This window comes from Passer montanus, unplaced genomic scaffold (assembly GCF_014805655.1).
Source record: "Passer montanus isolate IOZ18808 unplaced genomic scaffold, ASM1480565v1 scaffold18, whole genome shotgun sequence".
NCBI classification, from domain to species: domain Eukaryota; kingdom Metazoa; phylum Chordata; class Aves; order Passeriformes; family Passeridae; genus Passer; species Passer montanus.
In genome coordinates this window covers 12739913-12764973 of record NW_024365381.1, presented here as the reverse complement: position 1 = coordinate 12764973, position 25061 = coordinate 12739913, and the positions used below count along the sequence as shown (strand labels likewise).

Below are 25061 nucleotides of genomic sequence, written 5' to 3'. Positions count from 1 at the left end.
GCCAGGGTCCAACCCCCTTGCAGTGGGAAACAAACACCACAGTAGCTCCGCTCCAGGAACCATCATATTTAATAGTTGTTGCCATCACAGCAGATCCAGCTGAAGCACAGAGATCACTGGCTGCAGGGACCGGGAGAGCTCTTCCACCTCCCTGGTGCTTCGCACGGCTCCCTGCAGCCTTTAGCCCTTCCCTGTCCCACTTCAGGCAGACATCCAGCTTTGTGCAGGGGCTGAGCCCCACTGAGCTGGGGTGCCCCTGCCCTGCCTCTGTCACCTGCAGCTTGGGGGAGAGGGGAAAGGGGCAGAGAAAGGCTTCCCTCCCAAGGGTATAGTTACTGCAGGGAGGTATGAGGGCAATTTTTCTCTCTCCCCAGGGCATGGATACAGGATGGAAGGGGTAGGGATGGGGACAGAGGCAGGGGAAAGCTGTCTCATCTCATTCTGGATCTGGTAGAGGGGATACTGGGGCTTCCTCTGCCACCTCTGCCCAGCAGCCATCTCCCCAGGGCTTGGCAGGGAGGTGATCCCATCTCCCAGGCAGGAGCCAGCATGTGGGTCTTGTTTTCTGTAGCTGCTGTGTCATCATACTGCAAGAGACTGACTCTGCCCCTGCAATTAAAAGTCACCCCAGATGGATGTGACAGGAAGCTGTGCCATGGTCACAAGGAGGAGATGCTGTCACCCCAGCCTGCAGCTGGAAAGGGCACGAGCACACTACTGCCCCCCACCAACTGCTCACAAGCAGGGCACCCAGCGGGTGCTTCTCTGGTAGAATAAACTAAGAGTATTTTGTACAATAAACACAATTTGTCCAGCCCTCCCCCCTCCCGTCCCCCCAGCCCGAGGAAGGGGAGTCACGACAAGAGGCGGCGCTCCGGGCCCCGGGGAGCCCTGCCCCGGGCCCGCTCCTCCTCCAGGCTCAAAGCAGCTCTTGTCCATGCACGACACGGGGAAGGGGCGAGACTGCAGCCCTGGCTGTGCAGGAGGTGCCTGTGCCAGCCCCTACTCCAGGTAGATGTCCTCTGTGGGGCACGTGTACTCCACATACTCCTTGTAGAATTGCTGAAAAGCCCTCCTGCAACACAGCACCAGGCAAAGCTTAGCAGCAGCCCCCCCACAGGGCAATTATAGATACTTGTTTCCATCCTGACCCTCACTCCCTGTGGCCTGTTTGACCCCCCCAGGCCTGACCTCTTCTGCATTAGCCTCAGAGGTGCCATCAGAGCCATAGGGTCTCCATCCTTGCTCTGATTCCCTGCACAGTGCATCACTTTCAGCCATCTGCCTGCCCAGCCCTGCACTGGGACTTGTTCCAGTACTGTCAGGAATATGATGCCCATAGCCCTGTCAGCCCTGACTCTCAAGCCAAGCATCTCACTTGAGGAAGAGGTGCCAGCCTGGGGCCAGGTCCAAGCCCCACATGTAGGGGGAGATGGCAGGATTCAGCCTGGCTGTCTTGTTCCTCCTGCCCTTTATGAGCCAGCCTCCTCTGCCCAGCCAGGACTCACCCTACAGACTCCGCCAGTGGCTTCGTGGACTCCTCCGAGACGAAGACATGACAGGCAAATCTGTGGTCAGCAGGGTGCTTGGTGATAAACCCAAAATATCTGGGGGCAAAGAAAGTGATGTGACTGCACCAGCAGACCAGCAGGCACAGGTACCCCAGCACCTCTGAGGTGTACCCACCGTTAAGCATAGGGATTTGGGACCTTAAACCCCCCTGATAAATCCTGGTGGCCACCCCAAGGTCATGCCACAGCCCATGTCCAGAGCTGCCGCACTGGGCTCACAGGGAGTCCTCCAAACCAGGGCTCTGAGAAACCTCTTCTTCCCTTCCTAGCCCCAGCCGTGCTATCCCCAGGGAGCAGGAAGGCAGCAAAGCCTCGCTGCTGAGCTACTGGTGTTGAGAGCTGCACTACACTTCCTGCTACTCACTTGTTGTTCTTTGGATGGTACCCACAAAAGGAAATGTTCTTCAGCTGGAAAAAATGGCTACACTTGTTTACCTGGGGGAGAGAGAGAGAGACAGGGGACCTGTCAGAGCTTTTCTCCCCACACCCTGCAGTGCAGCTGGTCTCTGGCCACTGGAAATAGCACTTGGAGACTGAGGTGTGAAATTAATTGGAGACTAATCCTGGGCTGCTATCAGCAGCAGTTTCAGGATTGTTCCAAGCACCTGAACAAAGGGAGCTTTTCCAGGCAGCCCTGCTGGCTCTCACCTCAGCTGCCTTTACCGCCAGTAGCTCCTGCAGGATTTCCCTGGAGACCCTGAGTCAGACTGTACTCAGGCTAGAGTCAGTGCTGCTGTTCACCAGCACACACAGCCCTCCTTCTTCACCAAAAAGGCTCCCAGAAACACTAGTACATAGAAGATTAACAGATAACTTAGAACTAAACAAGTCAATTGAAGCCTGGGTGTCAAAGGGTCCAGCCACAAATGAAAAATTATTTATACATGTCTAAAGTGCAGCTAAGTTGATGGCATCCTCTGAATATAGGCAAGATTTGTAGAAACCTCACCCCAGCTCTATCACAGCACTCAGAGCCATGAGCTACTCCTATCCCTCAGCTGGAAGGGAGGTTTCCCAACAGCTTGCTGCAAAGCCCTCACTTTCCTCTGCTCAGCATCCCAATGTGCTTTACTAGGCTACTTATGCAGAATGCTAATCAGCAGCCTGCCCTTGCCAGATAAAGAGATTACAGGGCAGATCTGGAGGACACCACTGAAAATAGCAGCAGAAAGGTTTAGAAGCAGCTGACAGATTACCGGGTAGGGCTCAGCTTGCAGAATCCCAGTGCAGTGACATGCCTGGCAGCTGTGAGAGCATCAGCTGGCAGTACTGCGCAGAGCTGGGGCCTTGTGAGGCAAGGGGGACCTCAATGGTGGGCCTAAAACGCTGACGATGGTGTTTCTCACACGCTCAGACATGGAGTGGAAACCCTTAATTCTGATATGCAATCATGGCCCATAGCACAGAGGGCACGAGCCAGTCAAGAGCAGCAATCAGGGGAGGGATGAGATGGGCAGGGAGGGGGCTCTACCTTGCTGTGCTCCTTGGAGTCGTCAGCTTTCACAGCAATCTTGACCCCGCGCACGCTGATCTCCAGGACGCAGCTGGAGGGCGGGTTAAAGTGCACAGTGAGGCGGCGCGTGGTGGCAATCTGCAGCACACAGAGACAAAGCCGTGCGGCTCGTGAGCAGGGATGATGATTCCCCACTGAGGCTCTGCCCTGCTGCCAGATGGAGCAGGCACTCCTCCTCCCTGGGATGGAGTGGGACACTACCTTCTGCATGGCCGCACAGAGCACATCATTGCCCTTGTGGTAGGGAACCTGCACAGAGCCAAGGAACTTCACCCGAAACTGGTCCACCCAGTCACTGCTCTTGGCCAGAGCTGGAAGAGAGAGCACATGGCAGGGATCATCTCTGGTGACCAGCTATGTGGGCTGAGCTCCACCTCCCCTCTCCACCTTCCCACCCCTGTGCTTTTCCCTGCCTTGGGAAAGCTTCCATCAACACCAGCTACCAACTCCCAGTATCACAGCAGAACCTGCTCATTGCTCCCTGCTGGATGCCCATTTTGGTCCTCCCCCCTGCCCCCTGCTCAGCACCAGACTGCTCAGCAGGGAGGATGTGGTGCAAGCTGGGGACATCAGCAGGCTGCACACAGAGGCTTGATACCTGTTACATGGTCTGGGTCCTTGGTGACTTCAATGGCATAGTAGGCAGGGAAGATGCCCCGATCTCCTGTGCGCATGTTGTAGGCCTCATACCAATAATCTTCTGCCTGCACCTCCACCAGCAGAGGATCATCCACCTCCAGCTCCAGCTCGTCCGCGTGGCGAGGCACAAACCTGGGCAGAGGGGCACTAGCAGCTGGCTGGCTAGCAGTGTGGTGGCCTTCTCACTGGTACACTGCTGGGGCAGCCACCACCAGCCCAGACACTGCCCTGGTAGCCATGGGGACCTGGCATGCTATATAAAGCACTGGAGGAGGCTTGGGCTCAACAGGCTGCAGCATCCTGACACCTAATGCAAGGGTATCCCCTATGGCACCACCCAAGCTGCTCCTCAGAGGCCTTGCCCATGCAGCAGCCTGGGCAAGTGTTGCTCCTGGGCAGGGCATGAGCTACAGGTTTGTTCCCCAGGGCTTCCCACACCAGAAACACTGGAGTTTGTGCTGGCTCCACCTTGGTGCGAGTGCAGCACCAGCTTGCCCCTGATAGAGGCTGGGGACACTGTGTGTGCCTGCAAGCTCACCTAAAGACAGCACGGTGAGTCTGCTCCTGCTCCTCCCCGTTGATCATGCAGGAGAACAACCCAAAGGACTCGGCACCTGGGGACAAAGGCAGAGGAGGACATGTCAGCACTGAGGGATCAGCATCACAGCCAAGAGAAGGACATGGGCCAGGCCATCTGCTGAGGCTCCTGCAGGATGGCTCATCCAAGACAAAGCCAGGTGATGCCACAGGAGAGAGACATGGCTGGAGCTGCTGCGCTGGTGCCCATCAGTCCTGCTGGGAACAAGGCCTCCCTGCGCCAACACAAACAGCTGTGACACCAGCATGGGACCAGCCACACCATGGGAGACCCTGCCTGCTGGAGCATGCCAACAGTGCTCTTCTGGGCTTGGAGAGGAGTGTGGCATGCCAGGAATATGATGGCCCCCTGTGAGCTCAATGCAGCCTCAAACACCTGCTGCCACCCCCACCTGACACGATGTTTTTCCAAGCCCCACCATGCCTCCTGGACCACCAGGGACAAAGCCACAGGCTGCAGCAAGCAGAACTGGGGCTGATGTCTGCTGGTGGCTTCCTGTCTCCTGAGCATGTACCAGAGACAGGCAGGGCTGCCGAGGCAGGCAGCCACCAGCCCACCTTCCCCCAGTGCCCAGCACTCACTGGAGGAGCGTGCCCGACCACTCATGAAGACATTGAGGAACTTCTTGGAGAAGTGGATGTCTGCCTCGGGGGTGGAGTCTTCAGAGAGGCAGACTGAGTCACGCTTCAGTGCATCCTCCTCATACTCCTCGCCAATGGCTGACTCGTAGGGTGAAGAGATGCAGTTGTCGTAGACTGTGGCCGAGTCGCTCTCATCACTGTAGCCTGAGTAGCACTGCTTGAGGCTGACCAGCTCCAGCTGCACGTTCTCATCCACCACCAGTGTGTATTTGACAGAGTCATAGGAGAGGGCACTGGTGTCCGAACTCACAGAGGCTCGCTGAAGGTTGTGCCCTGGCCGGGAGCCACCGCTCCCGCCACCACAGGAGGCCCTGGGCAGGTTTGTCTTGTCGGGGGAGGACATGTAGTCCAGCACCTCATCCTCCTCGCTGATGGAGGGGTTGGTTTTCCCTGCCAGGGCCGAATAGCCGGAGGTGTCAATGTCAGAGCTGATGGACATGCGGTTCTCACTGGACTGAGACAGGAACGGCTTGTCAGTCTCCAGGGGGTCCGAGTTCTTCTGCACGGGCGTCAGGTAGATCTCCTCCGTGGCCTCCAGCCTCACATCCGTCTGGTAGCGGATGCGGTCCCGGTGGGCCTCGGGGCCCCTCGTTACCACCACGACGCTGGCACCGTGTGGTGGGGCCCGGCTGCTGGCCTGGTGCTTCTCGGGCGGCCGGGACGAGGCAACGCAGGCTGGGGCCATCTGTGTGGCTGCTGTGCGCCGGCACGGGCTCTCCGTGGATGTGCCCCGGTCTTTGGTGGAGGTTGTGCTGTTTTGGTGATTGACCTCATCACTCAGGCAAACGTGGTCGTGGGGAGGGGTCTGCTCACCTGCAGGGAGAGCAGAGCAGCGTAGACAGTCACACAGGGAATGCTCCCTGACAGGGAAGGTGTCCAGGGATGCCACCCAGACTCACAGAATCACTTAAGTTGGAAAGAACCTCTAAGATTCTCGAGTCTAAGCACTAACACTGCCAAGTCCACCACTAAACCATGTCTCTAAGCACCACATCTACACAATTTTCCACACTTCGGGGATGGTGATTCCAGCACTTCCCTGTTCCAATGCTTGTTCAACATTTCAACGAAGAAATTTTTTCTAATATCCAGCCTAGACTTCCCTGGTGCAACTTGAGGCTGCTTCCTCTTGTCCTACTCTGTACTACTTGGGAGAAGAGAGCAACTCCCAGCTCACTAACAATCTCTTTTCAGGTAATTGTAGAGAGCAAGACAGACATGCAGCCTGCATCCATGTGGTATGTTTTCCTCAGCCTCCTGCTCCAGCACCACTTGCCTCAGGCTCCTGAGCACCATGAAAGGGTGCAAGGAGCTGACCCTGGCCAAAAGCCTGAGAACTCACCCGTTTTCAGAGGGGACGACGACCGGGACACCCGCTCCTGCCAACTGTGCTTTTTCCCCAGAGAGTTGTTATTCAGAGTGTCCTGAGGAGAAGAACAAAGCTGCCTTATAGCCTGAACAGTAAACAGCATGTGGCACGGCAGCACCCATTCCTCCCTGGGCCCAGAGCACCCTGCTCAGCTGGGCATGCTGGGGCACATGATGCTCGGGGAGACCACCAGCCCCAGATCTCACCATGCTGCTGCTGCAAGAGCTGGCATGATGCTGAAGCAGGGTGGGCACGGAGCCAGCTGGGCTGCATTCCCCCACCAAGGGAAACTCAGCTGCAGAAGCCCACAGCTGGACAGGCCCAAGACAAAAAAAAAAAATCAAGACCTGAGCCTGCCTGCATGCTTTGCTCCCATTCTGCCAGCCCTGCCTACCTTCAAACCACCCAGCTGAATGGAATGGGGGAAATGCCAAGGACCAGGTGTTGTGCTGCTGCTCAGCTAGAAGCCAGCTACTGGATAGATTAATGCCTGCCTCTGGAGACATCTGTATTGGGTGTACACAGGGGCATTCACTGATAGTGTGCATGTATGCAAACCTACACATACACAGCTCACTAGCAGATGTCAATCCTGAGCAGCGTGAGAGGAGAGGCAGGATCAGGCCATCCATGTTGCCCATGCCTGGGCAAGTTTCTGTGGGTGCTGTGCCCTGCCTGCCCAGCCCTGGGTGGCACAAGGGAACACATGCTCAGCCTCACTGCAACACCCAGGGAGCAAAGGGCACAGAGTCCCCTCTAATGAGGGCCCTCCTGCAGAGGGGGGACAAGTCCTCCCTGCCTGCCCCCACAGGATGTGGCATCCTGCCTGGTGCAGTGCCAACCCTCATCCATCCCCAGGCTGTCCCCGGCTACATGCTCTCAGCCCCTCCTATGGGCACTAGATGTTTCTGCCCCAGCTGCAGCACTTTGCACTGTTAGGTCTTGCTTAAGTACCAAAGCCCCGCTGGGACTCCCTGGATTTTCTCACGGCCTTATCACCAGCCCGCAGCTGTTCCCAGCAGCACAGGAGCTGCCCTGTCCTTACTTTGCCTCTTCACTGACATGAAGGAAGCCTTTGCCCCAAAATTCCATCCTGTCACACACTGCTGAACCATGCCTGCAAGACCCCTGCCTCCATGTGGGGAGGGAGAGACCCCCTTTACAGAGCTTTGGCAACCTCCCACCACGGCCCTCATGAGTCTCGCCTGTGCCAAGGCAAATAACAGCACGTCCCTGCTAGCCTTTCCCAGGGACACCATGGGCCGGGATGTGGGCCAGGCAAGCTGTCACAACAATGGCCTCTGCGTGCAGAGTGCCACAGGGCCAGCACACACAAGCCAGCCTGGCTGCCTGGACTGGGAAAGAAGGCAGCAATGCAGCAGGCACAGCCCACTGAGCCCAGCCATGCCACAGGGCCAGAGCACGCAGGGGTCTGTAATGCCCTGCAGGGTGGAGAGGCATTCACAGTGTCTTAGAGGATGAACCTAGACAGTCACAATAGCTGCCTCTTGCCCTCTGGGGAGCTGGGGATGTTCCTCTCACCATTTCCAGGCCACCTGCCTGGGATGATGATCATAGAGTGCCCAGCAGCAACTGAAACATCACCAGACTGGATCCTGGCCCCACAAGAGCAGAGGCTGGGATGATGCTTTGTTTTGTGAACACCCTGTCTGGCAGAGTGCCTGGTGCCCCAAATGGGCATTCAAGAGAGGATGCATGGCTATGGTCCCTCTTCTGACTATTTGTAGGAGAAAGGAGCTGGGCAGGTCAAGGGGATGCAGTGTCTCACACAAGTGGAGACAGACTGGGGACAGGCTGGTCCCCAAGGGATGCCCTGCACCCTGTGTTCTCCTCAGGGCACCACACAGAGAGAGGGAGAAAGTGCCTCTGGCCAGAGGTAGGCATCCAGAACAGGAACCCCAAGCACCTTACAGCCAGCTTCTCACTAGATCTTACCAAGAGCACTATCCTACCTGGCAGCCATGCCATAGTCCTGTGCCACCATCCCTGCTGGCTCCAGGCTCCCACTGCCAGCTGCAGCAAAGCCCCCTCTCCCATTCCCCATGTCTTCAGCTCAGCTGTGCCCACACCTCACAGTGAGCTCCACAGCCTCACCATCTCCTTGCAAAGGGACCATCAGCTTCCCCTCCCCAGCCTACCATCTCTGCAATTCCCCCCACCCCCATCCCTCTCTGGATGCCTGCTCCCACCCCCGGACACTGGGGTTGGGACTGAGTGTCTGGGAGAAGGCCCTGCTGCTCCCCAGCTGGATGTGGCTGCCACACACCACTTGCTGCTCGTGGTCCCTGCACAGGGTGGGACAAGGCTGCTGCTGTCCCCTTGTCCATTATGCTCAGTGGAGCTCCCCCACTCCTCCCCAGCCCTGCTGCCTTTGTCCCCGGTGCCAGCTGCCTGCGGGCGCCTATCCTTGGCTCTGTGCCTTCCTCCTCCTCCTCCCACCCATGGCCTCAGGCAGAGAGCTGGCATCAGCTGCCGGTGCTGGGCTGGTGACACCCAGCTCTGACTACTCCCCATCTGTCACCCACGGGGACACCTGCCTCTCACTTCATGCTCCTCGGCTGAACGTCACCGCGACGAAAATCCTCCTACTTGGCAGAAGGCAGAGCTGAATGGAGGAGGGCGGCAAAAATAGCCCTGCACGTCGTGCACTTTGCGTGGGCTTGTGAAGTTTGCAGAAGCAGCAGAGCAAAGAGACTCCAGCCGCCGCCTCGGGGGTCAGGATGCAGGGCACCTAAACATCATCCACTCCAGGGGTGACAGTGACACCATGGCTGTGTGGGGCAGGCAGTCTTGGCTAAAACCATCCAAAATCTTTACAAAATCTGAGCGTGAGTGAGACAACAGTACCCCCTTGTTCTCCTGGCCACCATTTTGGGCGTTGCTTTTCGGTCTCTCAGATTTTGTACGGGGTTCTGACATTAATGCTTCTCTTGCCAGGCACCACCGCTCAGAAGCTGAGGCCACCATGTCCCCACTGCCAGGCATGGGTCACCTGGTGTCACCAGCCTGCCCCAGAGCTGGTGCTGCCCCAACCCGGGACCGCTGGAGCCCAGCCAGCTGCTGCTGCCGGCCCTGGGCTCGCCAGTCCGTGTTGTGGTGCCCCGTCCCGCGATGGCTCATTCACGCGTTCGGTATCCCTGCCCCGTTTGCTCCCCATCCCACAGGAGCTCTTCACAGCTCCCACCCTGCCCCTGCCGCACGGCTCTCTGCCACGCCACCCGCACCCTGCTGGGGCACATCTCACTCCCGACACTATTCCTGGCGTGCTCCCTCTCCACCCCGGCACCAGAGATGAAAGCAGGACCCACCCGGGGCCTCAGCCCCTCAAAGAACGCCCGCCGAGCGCCGTGCTGGGATGCTCGGCGGTGTGCGGCCGGGGCGTGCTCAGGCCCCCGGCACCCCCGGGCCCGCAGATCGCTCCCTCGGGCTCGGCCTGCGCTGCCCCGGAACGGAGCGGCCGGGAGAAGGGACCCGGGATGGCGGGGACGGCTGCCGCGGTACCGAGCCCCGCCACCCCTCCAGCCGAGCCCACCATCCCCTTCCATCCCACCCCCTCCCTCCATCCGCCCGAGACAAAGCTCCCGGCAGACGGCGGGAGCATCCTTCCTCCTCCTCCCCCGCACCACCCACCGCCCCGAGCACCCCCTCCCGCCTCACCTGGCTGCGAGGCACCTGCGGGAAGAGGTTGAGGGTTGTGGGTCTCTTCGGCCTGTACACTTCGGTGGTCCCGGCCGGGGGGTCTTTCTGCAGCGGCTCGGGCGCCGTCTGCTCCTCGGCCGGCGTGTCCCCCGCCGCGTCGATGAGGTCGAGCTGGAGCATCTCGGCCTGCAGCCGGCTGGCCTCCCCGCCGCCCGCCGCCCGGGCCGCGCCGCCCGCCCGGCTCACATGGCCCTGCCGGGATTAGCGCCGCGATCAGGCCACACGGCGGGACGGGCCTCCCGCGGGGCCGGGCACGGGGCCGCGGCCGCCGCTGCCACCCGCGGCCGCTGCCTTTTAAAGGGGCAGCGATGTTATTCCCGGAGCCGCGCAGCCCCGCGCCCCCTCCCCAGGCAGGTGCGGGCAGCATCCTTGTCCCTTAGTGATGGGGCTTGTTCCCGGCAGGTGTCTGTCTGCAGGTACATGCAGCCGCCACACTCACTGCGAAGCACGCAAACGTGCACACCCAGCTTTCATCTCGACATAACAAGGACATTTTTTACAGTGAGAACAACCATTCCGCAGAACAACCTCCCCAGGGAAATGGTAGAGTCCTCATCGCTGGAGATTTTCAAGACGCCACTAGAGAGTGTGCCAGATCGTCTCACCCAGACTCCCTTTCCCACACAGCGTTTGGCCCGGTGATGCTTTGAGGTCCTTTCCAGCCTGGGCTGCCCCATGATTCTTCCTTCCAAGGTACACTGTGCCCTTTCTTCCTTCCTGTCCTGGCAGGTGGGACTCATACAAGCATGTAATCAGTTTGATCAGACTTTGTCTAGCCCCTGCCTGCAGCAGGTCACTTGGGGTCTTGTCCATCACCCCTGAACATCCTCACAGGTGGAGAACCCACCACCATGCTGGCCCCATGTACTGCATTACTACTACTACTGCTTTTTCTCTCTACAGGGTTGAAAATTTCACTGCACACCTCTGAAAGGAGTCAGGCTCCTCCTTCCCTGCAGTGCCCACTTGGACCAGCAGCTCCTTCCCCCTTGTCTTACTCACTGACAAGCTTTCTCTGCCCACTCCTTGCATGCGTTTGCATATATCAAACCTGAGGCCATATGGAAGGATGCCCGGCACTGGATCTCCAGTCACCTGCTGGTGCTGGCTGTGCTCTGGCTGGAGGCAGCTCCCGTCTTTCCCCTGTACCCTTTTGGAACAGGGTGGCCACTGTGGCCTGTGGGGACCGTGAGGAGCAGGTGTCCCATCCCACCACCCTGGCTGGACCCACTCCTTGTGGCTATGTTGCTGGGCAAAGAGGCACCAATGTCACCTCTGTGTGTGTTTGAAGGTCCGTGGGTGCCTTCCCAAGGCCCCCTCCTTGCATTAACTGCAGCTCACACATGCACAAGTTGCTGCAGCCAGAAATAAAGGCAGCAGCTTGGCATCGTGGAGTTGACTTGCCTGTGTTATCAGCTGCTTGTGGTGACTCCTCAGCAGGCAGAGGTGGGGAAGGGTGGGATTTTGCAGCTGAATACTATCCATGTCTCCAGCTGAATGGAGGATGCCCCTTGAGTCATGAGAGAGGAAACAGCCCCAGCAGCTCTGGCAGCTGCTCCAAGAGCTCTTGCTGCTACCAGCTCCTGAACTCAGACAAAAGCCAGCACAGGAAGGGCTCTGCCTGCTGCAGGCACAGTACAAACCCTCTCATGGGACTCATTTCCCCAGTGTCCTTGCTGAAGTCCTGTAGTGGGTGAGCAACTGGAGAAGCACTGCCACCAATACTTGTCCTCTTGAAGCTTCAAACATTTAAATCTCTTGTTTTAAGCCTTAGCCTTCATGCTACAAGTTCTGCATTTCTGTCTGTGACAAATGACATGGGTTTTAACAATGAAACCAAGGCACTGGGAAAGAACTGGAGGGAAATGCCAGCTGAATAGATTATACCTAGCCAAAGTGGGTGTATTGGAGTCAGCTGGTGACATTCAACCTAGACTGCTAATAATGCTGCTTCCATAATCCTGTAGCTGTAGCAATCACTTGGAAAACTCACAGAGGGAAAAGTCCCGGAAGGATGCAGAAAAGCAAATCACTGTCATTCTGACGAAAAGGGCACCCTAGCAGGGGTGCAGCATTCCAGGTTCAAAAACTAGGGGGAAACTATAGCCACTGCAGGTATTATTTATGGCCTGTAGCTCAACAAAGTGATTTTGAAACCACACAGAAATCAATCACCTTACCATGTGAGTGAGACCTGCAGTGAGCTGCAAAGCAAGGGCAGGGACTAGACATTGGGAAGCCTTTCTAACTGCAAGGATACTGCCCACCAGAACAGGCTGCCTCGGGAGCCCTCCAGGAACAAATTAATGTCACCTAAGGTCAGCTTGAGCACGCTCATGTCTCAGCACAGATGCAATGGTGAGGTGACTTCCCAAAGTCCCTTTGCCCTGTGGGAGAGCAATACCAGTGCCCAAATCTTGTGGCAGGATAAACACAAGATGCACACCTCATCCCCAGTGCAGTCACAGGGATGTTTGTGCTTCCTTACAGACCTGTCCCTGGGACTGATATGATGCTGGTGCGCTCCTGCTGATCCTACCTCCCACCTGCACGGTGCCGTCACAATGGCAAAAGGTCCCAGTGTCCAGAAACTGGTGTCTGACAGTGCCAATGCTGTGATGCATGGTTCCAGGGGGCTGGGGCAGAATGAGCCCTGCTGCAACTGAGAGGTACTGGGATCACTGAGGAATCCCATGTGTGGGGGATGCTGCCCACCTGAGGAAGATGCTCACTTCCCTAGCAAAGGGAACAAGAGGAGTGGGGTGATACACAAAATGTCTCTTGACTGATGCAAGTCTTCCCTGCTGCCCTACTCTCACCGCCTTCACTGTTAAGAGGAGTAGCAAAACCTTCAGCTGGGGAAAGCATTTTGTGAGCGCAGGGAAGCGAGGGGGACCTGCAGAGCAGAAGGCACAACTGTGCCCCTTCTCCCCGCCACCGGCTGGCTTCACAGCGCCAGGAGACGCCTCTCTGCCCCCCGCCTGGCACAGCCACAGCTGGCCATGGACCACAGAGGCAGCTTCATGGGACAGCCTGTGAAAAGCTGCACGGAGTCAGCAGCCACCTTGCTGCCCTGTCCTTTGCTCCCAGCCCCCACATCCAGTTCCTCACCAGTCCCTGGATGGCAGGCTCATGGCAGCTGCTTCCCTCTTTGCAGTGGGTCCCGCTGGCCTTCTGGGAGCAGCTGCCAGCAGCAGCACACTTGGATCAGTGGTGCTGAACATCAAGAAAAAGCCTCTGGCGTTCCCAGCAATATTATTATGCTGAAAAAAACTGTTTTTTTCCTCCACATATCTGTATCTTTGTGGCTGTTTCAGACCTTTTCATGCAGACCCATGAAGGCTCTGCATGAAAAGGTCTGAAACAGCCCTTCATCGGCTCTTTTCCCTTTGGGCACTTGTTCTCATGCTCTTAGGTATTTCCAAGAGAGGTATTTATTTTTAATTTTTTTTTTTTCATTCCTGCATTAACTGTTTTCCACAGTTCCTGGAAAACAGATCGGGCATTAAACTTCTATTAACCTCTGCCTGGCCGTTTGCTGGGATCCATTTTGCTGAAACCCAGATCTTGTCACCCTGGATTTCCAATCCACTAAAATAAGGCGAAACCCCAAGTCTGGTGCTTTTGTTGCAACTATCCTCTCAACATACCTGACTGCTGCCATTGGTGAGGTAGAGGTGACGTCCCTCGCCCTTGTGGCCCCAGCTCCTTCCCAGCTGGCCTCCTGCTTTGCCATTCAACAGCCCAAATGACATCTCTGCTCCTCCTATGAGCCTCTCCTCAGCCTATCTCACTTCTCATTTCATTCACGGGGACTTCTTGTTGAAATTAAGGTTCTTTTCAGTCTCACATGGTATTATTCTTCACTCTTAGAACATTGTCTCCCATCCACCAGGTGTGGTCCTTGTCAGTGGAGAGTTCCCTCCTGCACAAACACCAGTCTGCTCCTCCTTGCAGTTTCTGTGTGTCTGAGCCACTGTTTCTGAAGAGCTGCTAAAATAGCCCATAACGAGGTCATTGTTTTCCTGGGACCAAAAAAATCCCCAAAACCCATCTCTGTTTGGGTGTTGACCTCCACACCAGCTGCCTGTTACTGCCACAGGTTTTGCCATCAATCAGCTCTGCCTAGACCCCCCACTTCATCAAGGTCACAGATTGTCCCCATCCAGCAGCCACCTCCGCAGCCCTCAGGCAGGGTTGTCCCCCTTGCTCCTTTCAGTGCTTCCCTGCTCGCTGTTGGGTGACTGTGCCCACCTCTCCAGAGACTCACAGCAGGGCAGCTGGGTGACCCAGCCCCGTGTCCCACGGTGCTCCCCAGATCCTCTCTTCCTTGCCCGTGCCTCTGTGCCCTGGTGTGACTCAGTGAGCCAGCAGCTTGCTTTCACCTCCCATGCTCCACTGCCATGCTTCCACCGCTGCCTGGCCCTGCAGGGGTGACCGGTGCCAGCCCCTCAACCTCCCTGCCGCAGCTGCTCGGGGGCCCCGGGTGCTCGCCACGGGCAGGGCGCCAGCACGGCCCCTGCTGCCCTGCTCCCAGCTCACTGACAGCCCCACACGATGCAGTGGGCCATGCCGACTGCCGGCCATTCTGATCTGCGGCCCTGCGCCGCACGCAGGCCCGGCCACGCTGCTCCCTCCGGGCCTCGCTGCTTCCATCAGGCAGATCCCGCAACCCTGTCGCCCCCAGCTTGCTCTGGATGGCAATCAGCTTGGAAAGCTCCCTGGCTCTCGCCTTCAACATTTGGGATTGAAAAGCCCCTCTCACAGCCATTGTTGTCACCACTTTTAGTTTTGCTCCTCGGGCAATCCTCCGTGTCCCATATAAACCATTTGGACGTATTTTTAGCAGGCATCTTTTCTGAGCATGATAAGCTTCCTCCTTTGCTGTGTTTATGAATAACTCACTGCTTCCCCTACGGCAGCCTCGCCTCCCCCTCCCACTCCAGCAGACTCTCAGTGCACCCGGACATTTGTGCAAAGCAGCTCTGAGCTGTCCCCAGGGAAGGCATGGGGCTCGCTCCCAGAGCCTGAGCCAACCCTCTGCTGAGGGTCAGGTCTCTGTGTTGCAGCACAGGGATACAGAACCCCCTGAGTAAACTGTTTCAAATGGGTAAAAGAGACTGGGTTTCCCTCAAGGAAGGGCTGCAGCGCTTGAGCTGCAAGTCCCCCCTGCCCCTTCCCCTCCCTGCCAAACTTCAGCCAAGGGCTGTCAATCTGTAGAGAAAAAAAAAATAAAATCCTGCCCTGAGCCCAGGGGTGCTGTCAGCAGTGGGGAACTGGGATGGGTAACGGGACGAACCCAGCAACACACCCAAAGGCTCTGTCTGCCTCACCTACTGCAGGCAGGAGGATCCTCCCAATGCCAGGCCCTCGCTGCGGCTGTGCCCTCATGGATGCCCAGCACTGGCTTTTCCCTTGGTTTTCCCTGCAGCATTATCCCTCCTCCCTCCAGCATACATAGCCCATGAGCCCAGACTGTCCCAGGGAAGTCTGGCCATCACATCCTATAGCAGGAGGAGCCTGCAGTTGCAGCAGAGATATCCAGCAGCATTCCCATACCTGGGAACAGACAAATTTTTGCTGGGAAGGTCACGAATTAGACCAAGGAGCACAGCAAGACACCTGCACCTCCCAAGGATGAGGTCTGCCTGTACCGTCCTGCCTGCAGTGAGGAATTCCAAACGACACAAATTCACTTTCTAATTTTAAATCTGCGACAAATTCTTGTGCCTTTCCTGTCCTCGCTGGGTCTTTATCAGTTTTGCAGAGGAAGTATTTCCTCTGAGGGACAGAATGATTCTCAAACCACTTGGCTGCTCCTCCAGCATTTGCATCCTTTAGCATGAAACACATTGACAAAATGCAGAAACTCTGTGTTGAGAAGTATTAGTTCTTAGCTTAAATAAGTAAGTTTTCAGTAGAAAGGGCTCACAGAGTTACAATACTGTGTGCTCCAGTATGCAGTTTGCTCAGCTTTACTTGCCTAGCATCAGTAGCTGGATCTGCTACTGAAGCCTTGGGACACAAGCTGTGAGTTTACACCTAGAGATGTTTTTGGCTGGAATTGAGTTAATTCTCCTAGCAATTTTCCTAGTAGCTGGTGCAGTGCTGTGTTTTGTCTTTCTTATGAGGGGAGCATTGATAACACACTGATGCTGCTGTGGTTGTTGCTGAATAGTGTTTATCCCAAGCCTAGGGCTTTTTTATTTCGCCGTGCTCTGCCAGTGAGCAGGTGCACCAGAAGTACAAACCAGAAGACAAGGAGACTCCAGCTGTCAGCAGAAGCTGTAACTCCACAAGATAAGAACAGTGTATGGCCTGCCTGCACAGACACAGAGAAAGAACCCAGTAAGATGTTAGAAGACCCCAGACCAAAAACCACCACTGGACCAAGGGGTGCATGGAGAGTGTCTGAGGGGTGGGTGCATGAGTTGTATGGGTATAATTGCCCAGGGGTTTCTTTGTTCAGGATCCCTCTCCACAGGCACCCAGCTTGAGCTGACCTGGTGCTGTACCACTAAACTATTTATTTTTATGAAATCTGAGCTGGGGGCTTTGCTACAGGAAACCCAGGGTCGAGCTTGAAGGAGGAGGAGTGAGCCTTAGCGTGAGGGTGTGTTTGAGTGTGGGGTCGAAAGGGCACCTGTCAGCTTACTGGAGCTGCCTGCTACAGAGACACTCTGCTCCCAGCAGCTAAAAGTCTCAGGTGGTGTGTATGTGATTCCTTGAGTGATGTGAGACTGCTCAGGCCGTGGCTTTTCCTTTAACACCCTGCATATTTCCAAATCCTATGTAATTATCAATTTATCTCCACATTTCTGCCCCCATGGCCTTCTAGGGAAGTTCAAACCATGGTGTGAACCCCATCAGGTTCTTGAGAGCCTCTCTAAGATGGATGGGACACCCAGCTGTGGCACCTGCACAGGCTTCCCAGCTCCCATCTTTATTCCACCTGCTGACATTAGAGCTACCTCCTTCATCCCTGTTGCTGGAGCCTCCAGGTCTCCAGCCTCCTAAAGACCTGTGAACAGCTCTAGCTAAAGCTGGCTAGCAAGCAGAGAGAACACCTTTGGTGAGCAGAGGACAGCTCTCACCATGCCAGCCCAGCTGCATCCGCAGGTCCAGGGATGCATGTGGGGACAGGAGGCACAGCCCAGGTGGGGCCTTTGGTGCCACCTTGCAAATGTCCTCGATTCCTGAGAATGCTTGTCAGGTGCCAAATGCTCGCTGGTCATCCTGCTCAAATGGGGGCATGCCCCCCATTTACACCCCAATCCTTGGGCTCATCCCTGAGGAACAAACTCCAACCCCTACAGCACAGTGGAAACCAAAATGCACCAGCTTTGAGATTGAGTCCCTTGAGTCTGGCTGGTACAGAAAGGACTGCACTGTGCTGGAATGAGCAGAGGGCACTGCCAAGCAGAGGGAACGGGGGCCATGGCACTGGGCTCCTTGAGAAAGCATCACTCTGGGGATCTGGTGGTCCTGCATGTGGGCTGATGGTCCTGCCAGCCCCACTGGCACATTCTGCCCATCCCCATCACACTTACCCGGGTTGTCAGGCTCTCCTTGCAGTGCAGGCTGATTCCACACTCATCAGTGATCTCAGAGAGGTCTTCATCCTCAAATTCCTCAAGGCTGATGTCATGGGTGAGCCTGGAGGGAGTGGAGATGGCCTGGTCACCCACTGCCCCAGTGGTGGGCAGGAGGGTGCAGGGTGCTGTGGTGCCTGTGCGCTGGGAGCAGCACTGACACCCCAGGAGAGGCTCTCCCAGTCTCTGCTAGGAAGAAAGACTGGGAAGGCAGCTTCTTCCCAGAGGGGATAGGTCTGTTCCCATTGAATGGCTGGGCTTGGCATGGTCCATGACTGTTGGGAGGCAGGAGTGCACCCCAAAGCGGTCCCTGCCTGACCAAAGACAGCAGGGACATGCAGGCTGAGAGAACATGGAACAGACAGAACAGCCAGCCCCACCACAGGAGGTTTGTTCTGCTCACACCATCCCAGGGAGCCTCTGGGATTGTCCCAGCTGGGCACAGACACCCAACAGGGCAAAGGCCAGGGCTACACAAAGTGGAAAGGCTGTGTCCAGGGCAGAGCTGGAGTATGGACCTGCTGGGACAGGTGAGCCAATCAAGACCCACAGAACCTGTAAGCACAGCAAATCTCTCAGCCATGGCAGAACCAGCCCCTGAGCTGCAGCTGGGAGGGATATCCAGTAAGAGAGGGTAGCTATTTCCCTCTGGATCAAAATCACTCCCCAGGGTGACTGTGGGCATCCCTATGAACATCAGTGCTGCTGAGCTGGTCTGCACAGCCTCAGGGGTCCCTTAGGGCTGTCAGCCCCAGCCACACAGATAGATTCCTTACACCCCTTCAAAACAAGAGAGATCCTTTTAGCAGCTGAAAATGTGCTGATGAGCCCCAGGGGAGTGGTGAGGTGCTCCTGGCTTCTGAGCATTAAAACATTTCAACATGGTGGTACCTCAATGCTCTTCTTACTTATTCGTTACCACAGGGGAAAATAAAAAAGCCCAATTCAAAAGTCCTTGGCCAACCTACTCAGACCCCTGAGTTTTGTCTGGAGTGGTCATGGACATTGCTTTGCTTGCCACCATTTCCCTTTGCTCCCAGCTCCTCTGGCTGGGAAACACTTGGGTGAAAGGGCTGTGCCAAGTCCATCACCCCTCTCTGGATTTGTCCCCAGCAGCGCAGTGAGAAAAGAATGAGAATGGTGCTTTGCGACCTGCAGAGCTCCCACTCTCACTTTAAGCATTGTTTGCACATCTTGGGGCTCCCCCATGCAGTGCCACCAGCCCAGTGGCATGGAGGTGTAACATCCCCCCTGCCCCAGCTCCTGGAGAGGGGAAAGAGTGAGAGAAGCCCAAGGGTGAAGCAGCATCTTCCCTCTGTGTTTCCGAGGACCCCACTAGTAGAGGGCTCCTGGGGTGAAGAAAACTGGGATCAGCCACACCCATGGAGGCAGCCCCTGCAAGACACAACAGGAATGCAAGGACACAGCCTTCAGCACAGGGTGGGATGACTGGACCCCCCTTTTCCTGTCTCCTCCTGCTGCCCATGGAAGGGAGGCAAGGCGGAGCAGGAGGCTCATGATGAGCCTTCAAAGCAGAAATTGATTTCTTCTCCGGTTACACGGGTGGCCAGGGTGGGACATCAGCCGTTGCTGATGCTCGGGGCCTCCACCCGCCATGCAGTGAGCACTGCGGGGTCTGCTCAGGGCACAATGCTGCCGAGGGGCTGCCAGGGCTCCCTGGCCCTGCAGGAGCAGCCTGACAGGATGGCAGTGCCCTCCACTCCAGGATGGGGACAGGCAGCCCTGCCCGTGCTCTCGGGGATGGGGAGATGCTGAGCGAGTTCCCCAGCACTGCCCTGCCAGCCACTGCTGGGCACAGCAGGAGGTGTGCAGACACCTTCTGCCACGCTGGTGCCCGGCTGTCACGCAGCTCCCTGAGCAGCCAGCAAAACTTTGGGCTCAGCTGCGTGCCAAGTTTGCTCCTGTCCTGTGGCCATCACTCGCAGAGAAGGGTGATGTGCCCAGGAGCAAGGGGCTGCCCTCATTCCCCTGCATGCCCGCGGGACTGTCCCCCCTTCCCTAGGCCCAGCCGGTCCCCTACCATTTCTCCCACTGATCTTCCAGCCAGCTCTCCTCCTCGGTGCTCGACTCCATTTTCAAGGGCAGCTGCATTGAGGAGGACCCCCCCTCACTGGAGGACACGCTCCCACACCAAAGAACAGCCCCAGACCTGCTGCGAGGAGCGGTGAGGGAGGTGAGAGCTGAGCCCTGGGTGCCCACTGCCTCTCCGCCTGCCCCGTCGCAGTCTGTGCCTGCCGGCGCTGCTCTCTATCCTCACTGCGCAACCTGGGGAAGCTCATTAAAAATAGATGGAATCAGCTGTCCTGGAGGGGAAAAAAAAAATAAAAAAATAACCTCCCCAGCTGAGCCAGCGCCAAGTCCCTGCACTCTGCTGGGGATGCTGACTGCCTCTGCTTGCCAGCCAGCCAGCCTGGCTCCTGGTCTTGCTCCAGCACTCGGCTCCTCAGCACCCACAGTGGGCACAGGGGATCTGCTAACCCCATCGTGGAAACCCTCAGCACACGGCCTCCTCCTGCCCTTGCAGCACTGCTGTCCCCCACAGCAGGGGACACAGACAGGAGCATCTGTCCAGCTCCTCCCCAGGCGGAGCGAGGCCCTTCTCCGATGCAAAGGCCAGAGTGTTCCCAGCACAGCGGGACCGGCGTCATGGCCAGCTGCACTTCCAAGCCCAGGGAGCGCCTTCGCCAAGGGACAAGCCCCGCCAGCACAGAGCAGTGCTAGCACCACTGCCCTTCCCTGTCTGCCCCCACCTAGCCCCCAGACCCACTCCTGCCTCAGGCACGATCATTCCTGGGCTTCTCCAACCTCTAACCCATGCTGAGGCCAGAGGAATACCTGGTGAGCTGCTCTGCCAGCTCCCACACCTCTTCTGCTGCTGAAGGAAATAGGGGTCTTTCCCAGGAGGGGTTATCAGGTGTTGCTGGCAAACTGTTGGTACAGCAGATCACATAATCCTAAACCACCCCTGTGCCTCTCAGACCCACTCACTCCTTGCCAAAGATGAAGCCAAAGTAGCTCTAGAAGAGGCACCCACCATGACTCTGAGATGGGAACAGGGCATCCCCCTCCCCACAGGCTGCATCCACTCTGATACACAGTGGGGTGGCACCCCCACTGCCACCATCACAGCACTGCTCTCTCGCCCCTCACTGACACCCACTCCAGGAGCTCCAAGTGATGGGTGCATCTCCCACCACCTGCTTTGCTCCTGGACAGGTTAAAGGGTGATGCCACAGGAGCCCAGCTCAGGGCCTGGACTGCCTGGACCTGTTACAAGCTGTCTCCCCACCAGTGCCTCACCACTGGTGAATATCACTCATCACACTGTGGTCATTGTCACTCAGTCCCACAAGAACAGCATCCAGGACTCCATCTTCCCTATCAGCTCTGCCTGGAGGCACCTCTTCTGCTTGAAACCTCAATTAGTGCCACGAATAAAGAAATCTCTATCTTCGTATTACTCGCGCCCTTTGCTCCTCTCACATGGATGATCCAGGACTTCCCAGGAAACACAAGGAAGGCTCTCCATTACCCACTTCTGCTCCCTATGGTGGAAACACCCCTTCCTTCCTCTCTTGCTTCTCAAAGAGGCTAAAAATACCAGCAAAATGAAACAGCTCTGACTCCTCTCAGCTCCATCACTGGCAGTGAAAGTCTGAGCAGGACCTACACGTGTATTTTGGCCAACTTCCCTTGCCAATGGCCATGGCATCACAGGTATATGGGAGTCTGTCTCCATTTGTGGGGGTCGGAGAACCCTGTCCTTGCAGGTTATGAGTGCTTTCCTGAAGGATGTGCCAAGCGGCACCTGAAGGTGGGCAGCCCTGCTATATGCATGAGAACTGATAAACCTGGGATGCTCAGGGGCTTTGAGCAAGAGTACACACATGGGTGCATGAACAGAGGCAGATGTTACCTGCCCATGGCAGGAGCAGCTTGATCACAGTCCTAAGAACACCCTTATGATTAAGCCCATCCCCTGTCAGCCCACTGCCACTGCAGAGGATTTTCCATGCAGGGCAAAATCAGGGCAAAAAAATGATGTGATGAAGCTGGGCACTCCAACAGGCCCAGCTGCCCAAGCCATGCTCTGATAGTCTGCTGTTAGGTGCTGTGTGCAAGTCCTGTAACCAGCACCACTGGAAAAAATAATATTAACCTACATTTGGCGGGGCCCTGTCTTTCTCTTCCATCTCAGTGGCCACAGAGACGGCTTTGTTCGAAGCGGTGAGAAGGTGCCTCTCCCTCCACCAGAGGAAGACAACCCTTTTGTCCCCCCTCACAAGAACACAGGTAGCCCCATTCCGATGCCCAGCTCATTCCTTGCCTCCAGACAGGCTTTGCTGACAGCTCCAGATGAGCACGACAGACACAGAAAACAAACCAGAGCTAAAGTGATTTTTGCCTCAGCCTGAAGGTGCATCTTTGAACTTCCCGACAAGTCTGGGAGAACTTCTTCCCCCAGAGAGACCCTCCCTTCCCAAAGGGCTGTGATTTCTGACACGGCTCCCTGAGTAGTGGAGTAGTTTCCCCTCTCTCCTGACCTGTGGAAATAACTCCCTAAGGGTTTCTTTCCCTAGGTGCCTTCCTGCCCACTAGCTAGGTGGATGCCCCTTGCTTTTATCAGGGAAAGCTGAAGGAGATAGAGGGGATCACTCAGTGACCCCTCCCAGTTCCAGCTACATTAGAGCCACAGTGCTGGGGACAGTGGGACAGGCAACACTCTGAGCTCTGCAGGGCCCTGCATCCAGCTGTGCCCCAGCTGTGCCAGTCCTCCCTGTCCCTCTAGTGCTGGGTAGAGGGACCCCTAACCCAGAGAGGCCCCACAGAGAGAAAGCCTGCCACAAAGCACTGCCAAAGCTTCTTAGCAGGGCAAGGAGCTGCAACACAGTGTCCCAGAGAAAGATGTTAAGGAGTTCCAGTGAACACAGACTGCACTGCAAGGCTTTGGGAAGCTTAAGAACAACGGGAGGGTGGGTGAGAATGACTTTTTTACTGCTGTCTCCTAAAATGCTGTTATTTCATCGTGAAGAACAGACACCTCTAGAGGACCTCCTGGCTAAAGGAGGGATCACCTCACCATCCCTTTCCTCCCACTTCTTCTCAGGCAGCACCAAACCATCACTGCCAGGCCACTCTGCCTGGTCTCTTCAGAGCTTCAGTCTGCTTGCTGGCCAGGACCGAGCCCTCTCTCAATTCAAGCCAGCTGAATACTTGGGCTGGCATGTCACCGCTCGGAGCTGGGAGTGCAGGTACATGTAGCAAAGGGCAGAAATCTGAAACACCTCATCCTGCAGGCAGCCAGCAGGGGCAGAGGGCAGGGCCCACCTCGCTGCCAGCCGTGCTCTGAGCCTTCACTCTGAACCGTGCTCATCACTGCTGGGGGCAGCTCATCTGTGGGGACAGCCCCTCACTGAGCCCTGCACAAGCCAAGCTGTGACACATAACCCAGCTTGTGTTTCACAAGCATGGCTCCCTTCTCACACGACACTCCCCGCCACAACATCGCCTCTGATCTGCCAGGCCCTGCCCCAGGCTCAGACACATCACTGCATTTTCTTCCACTTACACCTTGAGCTTGGTGCCCGGGGAAGATTTTGCACTCTTGCCTTGATTCCCCAGTTTTCCACCCAGCTGCACAGCCTCCTTCACACGGTCAGTTCTTCCCTGGAGCAGGCTGGCAGCACACTGAGCTCCTTTTCCAAAGATCTGAGGCACAGCCAGAAGCAGCAGCTCGCTCTCCCTCCCAGGGCACGGCTGGTTGCTGGGGAGCAGGAGGGTGCCCAGGGGACAGCCGCTACCTCCAGGACAGCAGGACAGGTGGTAGGCCCAGAGCTGCTCGGCAGCTCAGCCTCCAGCCCTGGCTCGGTGGCCAAGCCCCCTCTCCGTGTGGAGGATTCCGGAGGCAGCGTTTAATCGCTGGCTTTGCAGGGTACACCAGCCATGTTGCAACAGCTCCCAGCAGCTCTCGCAGGCAGCGCTGCAATAGGAGGCAGCTGCCAAAGAGCCTGAGCCACCAGCAACGGGGGTCCAGAAGCAGAGCCCTTCAAATATCAATTGCCTGAGCACCACCTCTGCTCGGCTGCACCCATCTGTTTCCTCACAGGGACCCAGGGGCTCCCCAGCCTCAGGGGCTGGGCTTCACAGAGGAGGGCATGGTCTCAGCTGTGGTCCCAAGTGTGGACCATCCCCTCCTTTCCACCCAAAATCTCAGCATGCAAGGCAGCTGGTACCATTCCCCCTTCTCAGGCAGCTCCCCCCAGCACCCCTGGGTGGCAGAGGCAAGCAGAGAGCAATGGCTGACGAGGGCACAGCTGCCAGGAGCAGCGAGCCACCCCTGATGGCAAGTGAACACCGCACCTGCAGGCGGGGCAGGGCTCCTCCCTTACCCACCCAGCACATCCCTGTCCCAGAGCTACCCTCAGCAGGCACCAGAGGCTCCAGAACCCACAGGCATGCCTGGTCTGGCCCATGCCATCAGGAGTCCCTGTGACAAGCCTCATTGGGTTTCAGAGGAGACACAGCCCCCTGCATCCCAAATCGATGGGAGCACTTGGTATTGCTAAGAGGATCAATTCTGGCACTCTCCCACCGTCTCACTTGGGGTTCCTGTTTCACAGGGGCAGGAAGGAAGCAGAAGCACCTGGGATTTCTAGGAAAGGGCTGGAAAAAGGCTTTCCTTGGGGAGGGGAGAGAGATGAAGCTTTTTTTCTTCCATGGGGAAGAGGTGTTGTAAGAGGAGATGAGCCAGGTAAGGGGGCGGGAATGGGGTGCGAGGGGAACACGAGGCCAAGCAGGGGGCTGGGAAGCTGCAGTGGTGGATGTGCGGGGCGAGGGCCAACATGGCTTGGGTGGGCGGGCTAAGCGGCCGGGGGGGCTGGAGCGGTGTCTGCGGTGGGGTCAGCGGTGGCTGGGCCGGGGGGCAGGAGGGATGGCTGGGCCGGGGGCTGCGCACCGAGGGGCAGAAGCGCCGGAGGAGGCGGGGGCCGGAGCCGTGCGGGCGGGGGCTGCAGCAGATGGGGAGCGCTGCCCCGGGCAGGGGGCAGGGGCAGCCCCGAGAGGGTTCCGCGGGGGGACGGCGGCCGGTACCTGAAATTGGGGGGCGAGGCGAGGTGCAGCCCCAGGAAGGGTGAGGAGGCGGGCGGGGATGCAGCTCCTTTCTCTCGCTCCGCCATTCTGTGGCTCTCTCCATGCAGGCGGAGGGCGGGCGGGAGGGAGGGAGGCAGGGAAGGAGGGATGAAGGGAGGGGGATGCTGGCGGTGCCGGCGGGGAGGGACATACCTGCCGCCGGGGCGGGGGGAGCGGGGGCGCGGCCCGGAGGCTCCATCCCGCGGCTCCCGGCGGCAGCTGCAGGACAGGCACGGCGCAGATGGAAGCGTCACCTCGCACCCGACCCC

At 57.3% G+C, this 25061-nt stretch overlaps 2 protein-coding genes across 3 annotated transcripts in view; both read right to left on the bottom strand.

Moving 5' to 3' along the window:
• LARGE2 (LARGE xylosyl- and glucuronyltransferase 2) overlaps positions 1-6737 on the bottom strand; it is a 38873-nt gene extending 32136 nt beyond the window's left edge. Inside the window, exon 1 of the mRNA XM_039705220.1 lies at positions 6726-6737. The gene's annotated coding sequence lies outside the window, so the exon portion shown is untranslated. The remainder of the gene's footprint in view (positions 1-6725) is intronic.
• MAPK8IP1 (mitogen-activated protein kinase 8 interacting protein 1) lies at positions 50-24872 on the bottom strand. Of its 2 annotated transcripts, none has more exons than XM_039705222.1 (12): positions 24754-24872; positions 17602-17707; positions 10010-10243; positions 6305-6386; positions 4903-5775; positions 4262-4337; positions 3683-3855; positions 3286-3395; positions 3043-3162; positions 1936-2006; positions 1509-1607; positions 50-1075 (listed from the first exon to the last, which is right to left on the bottom strand). In XM_039705222.1, the coding sequence occupies exons 1-12, from the start codon at positions 24837-24839 to the stop codon at positions 1003-1005; spliced, it is 2103 nt and encodes a 700-aa protein (XP_039561156.1). In that variant the 5' UTR covers positions 24840-24872; the 3' UTR covers positions 50-1002. The 2 variants fall into 2 exon arrangements, with proteins under 2 accessions (XP_039561156.1, XP_039561157.1); XM_039705223.1 differs by lacking the exon at positions 24754-24872 and adding an exon at positions 19685-19883.
• Positions 24873-25061: the final 189 nt, after the last annotated feature.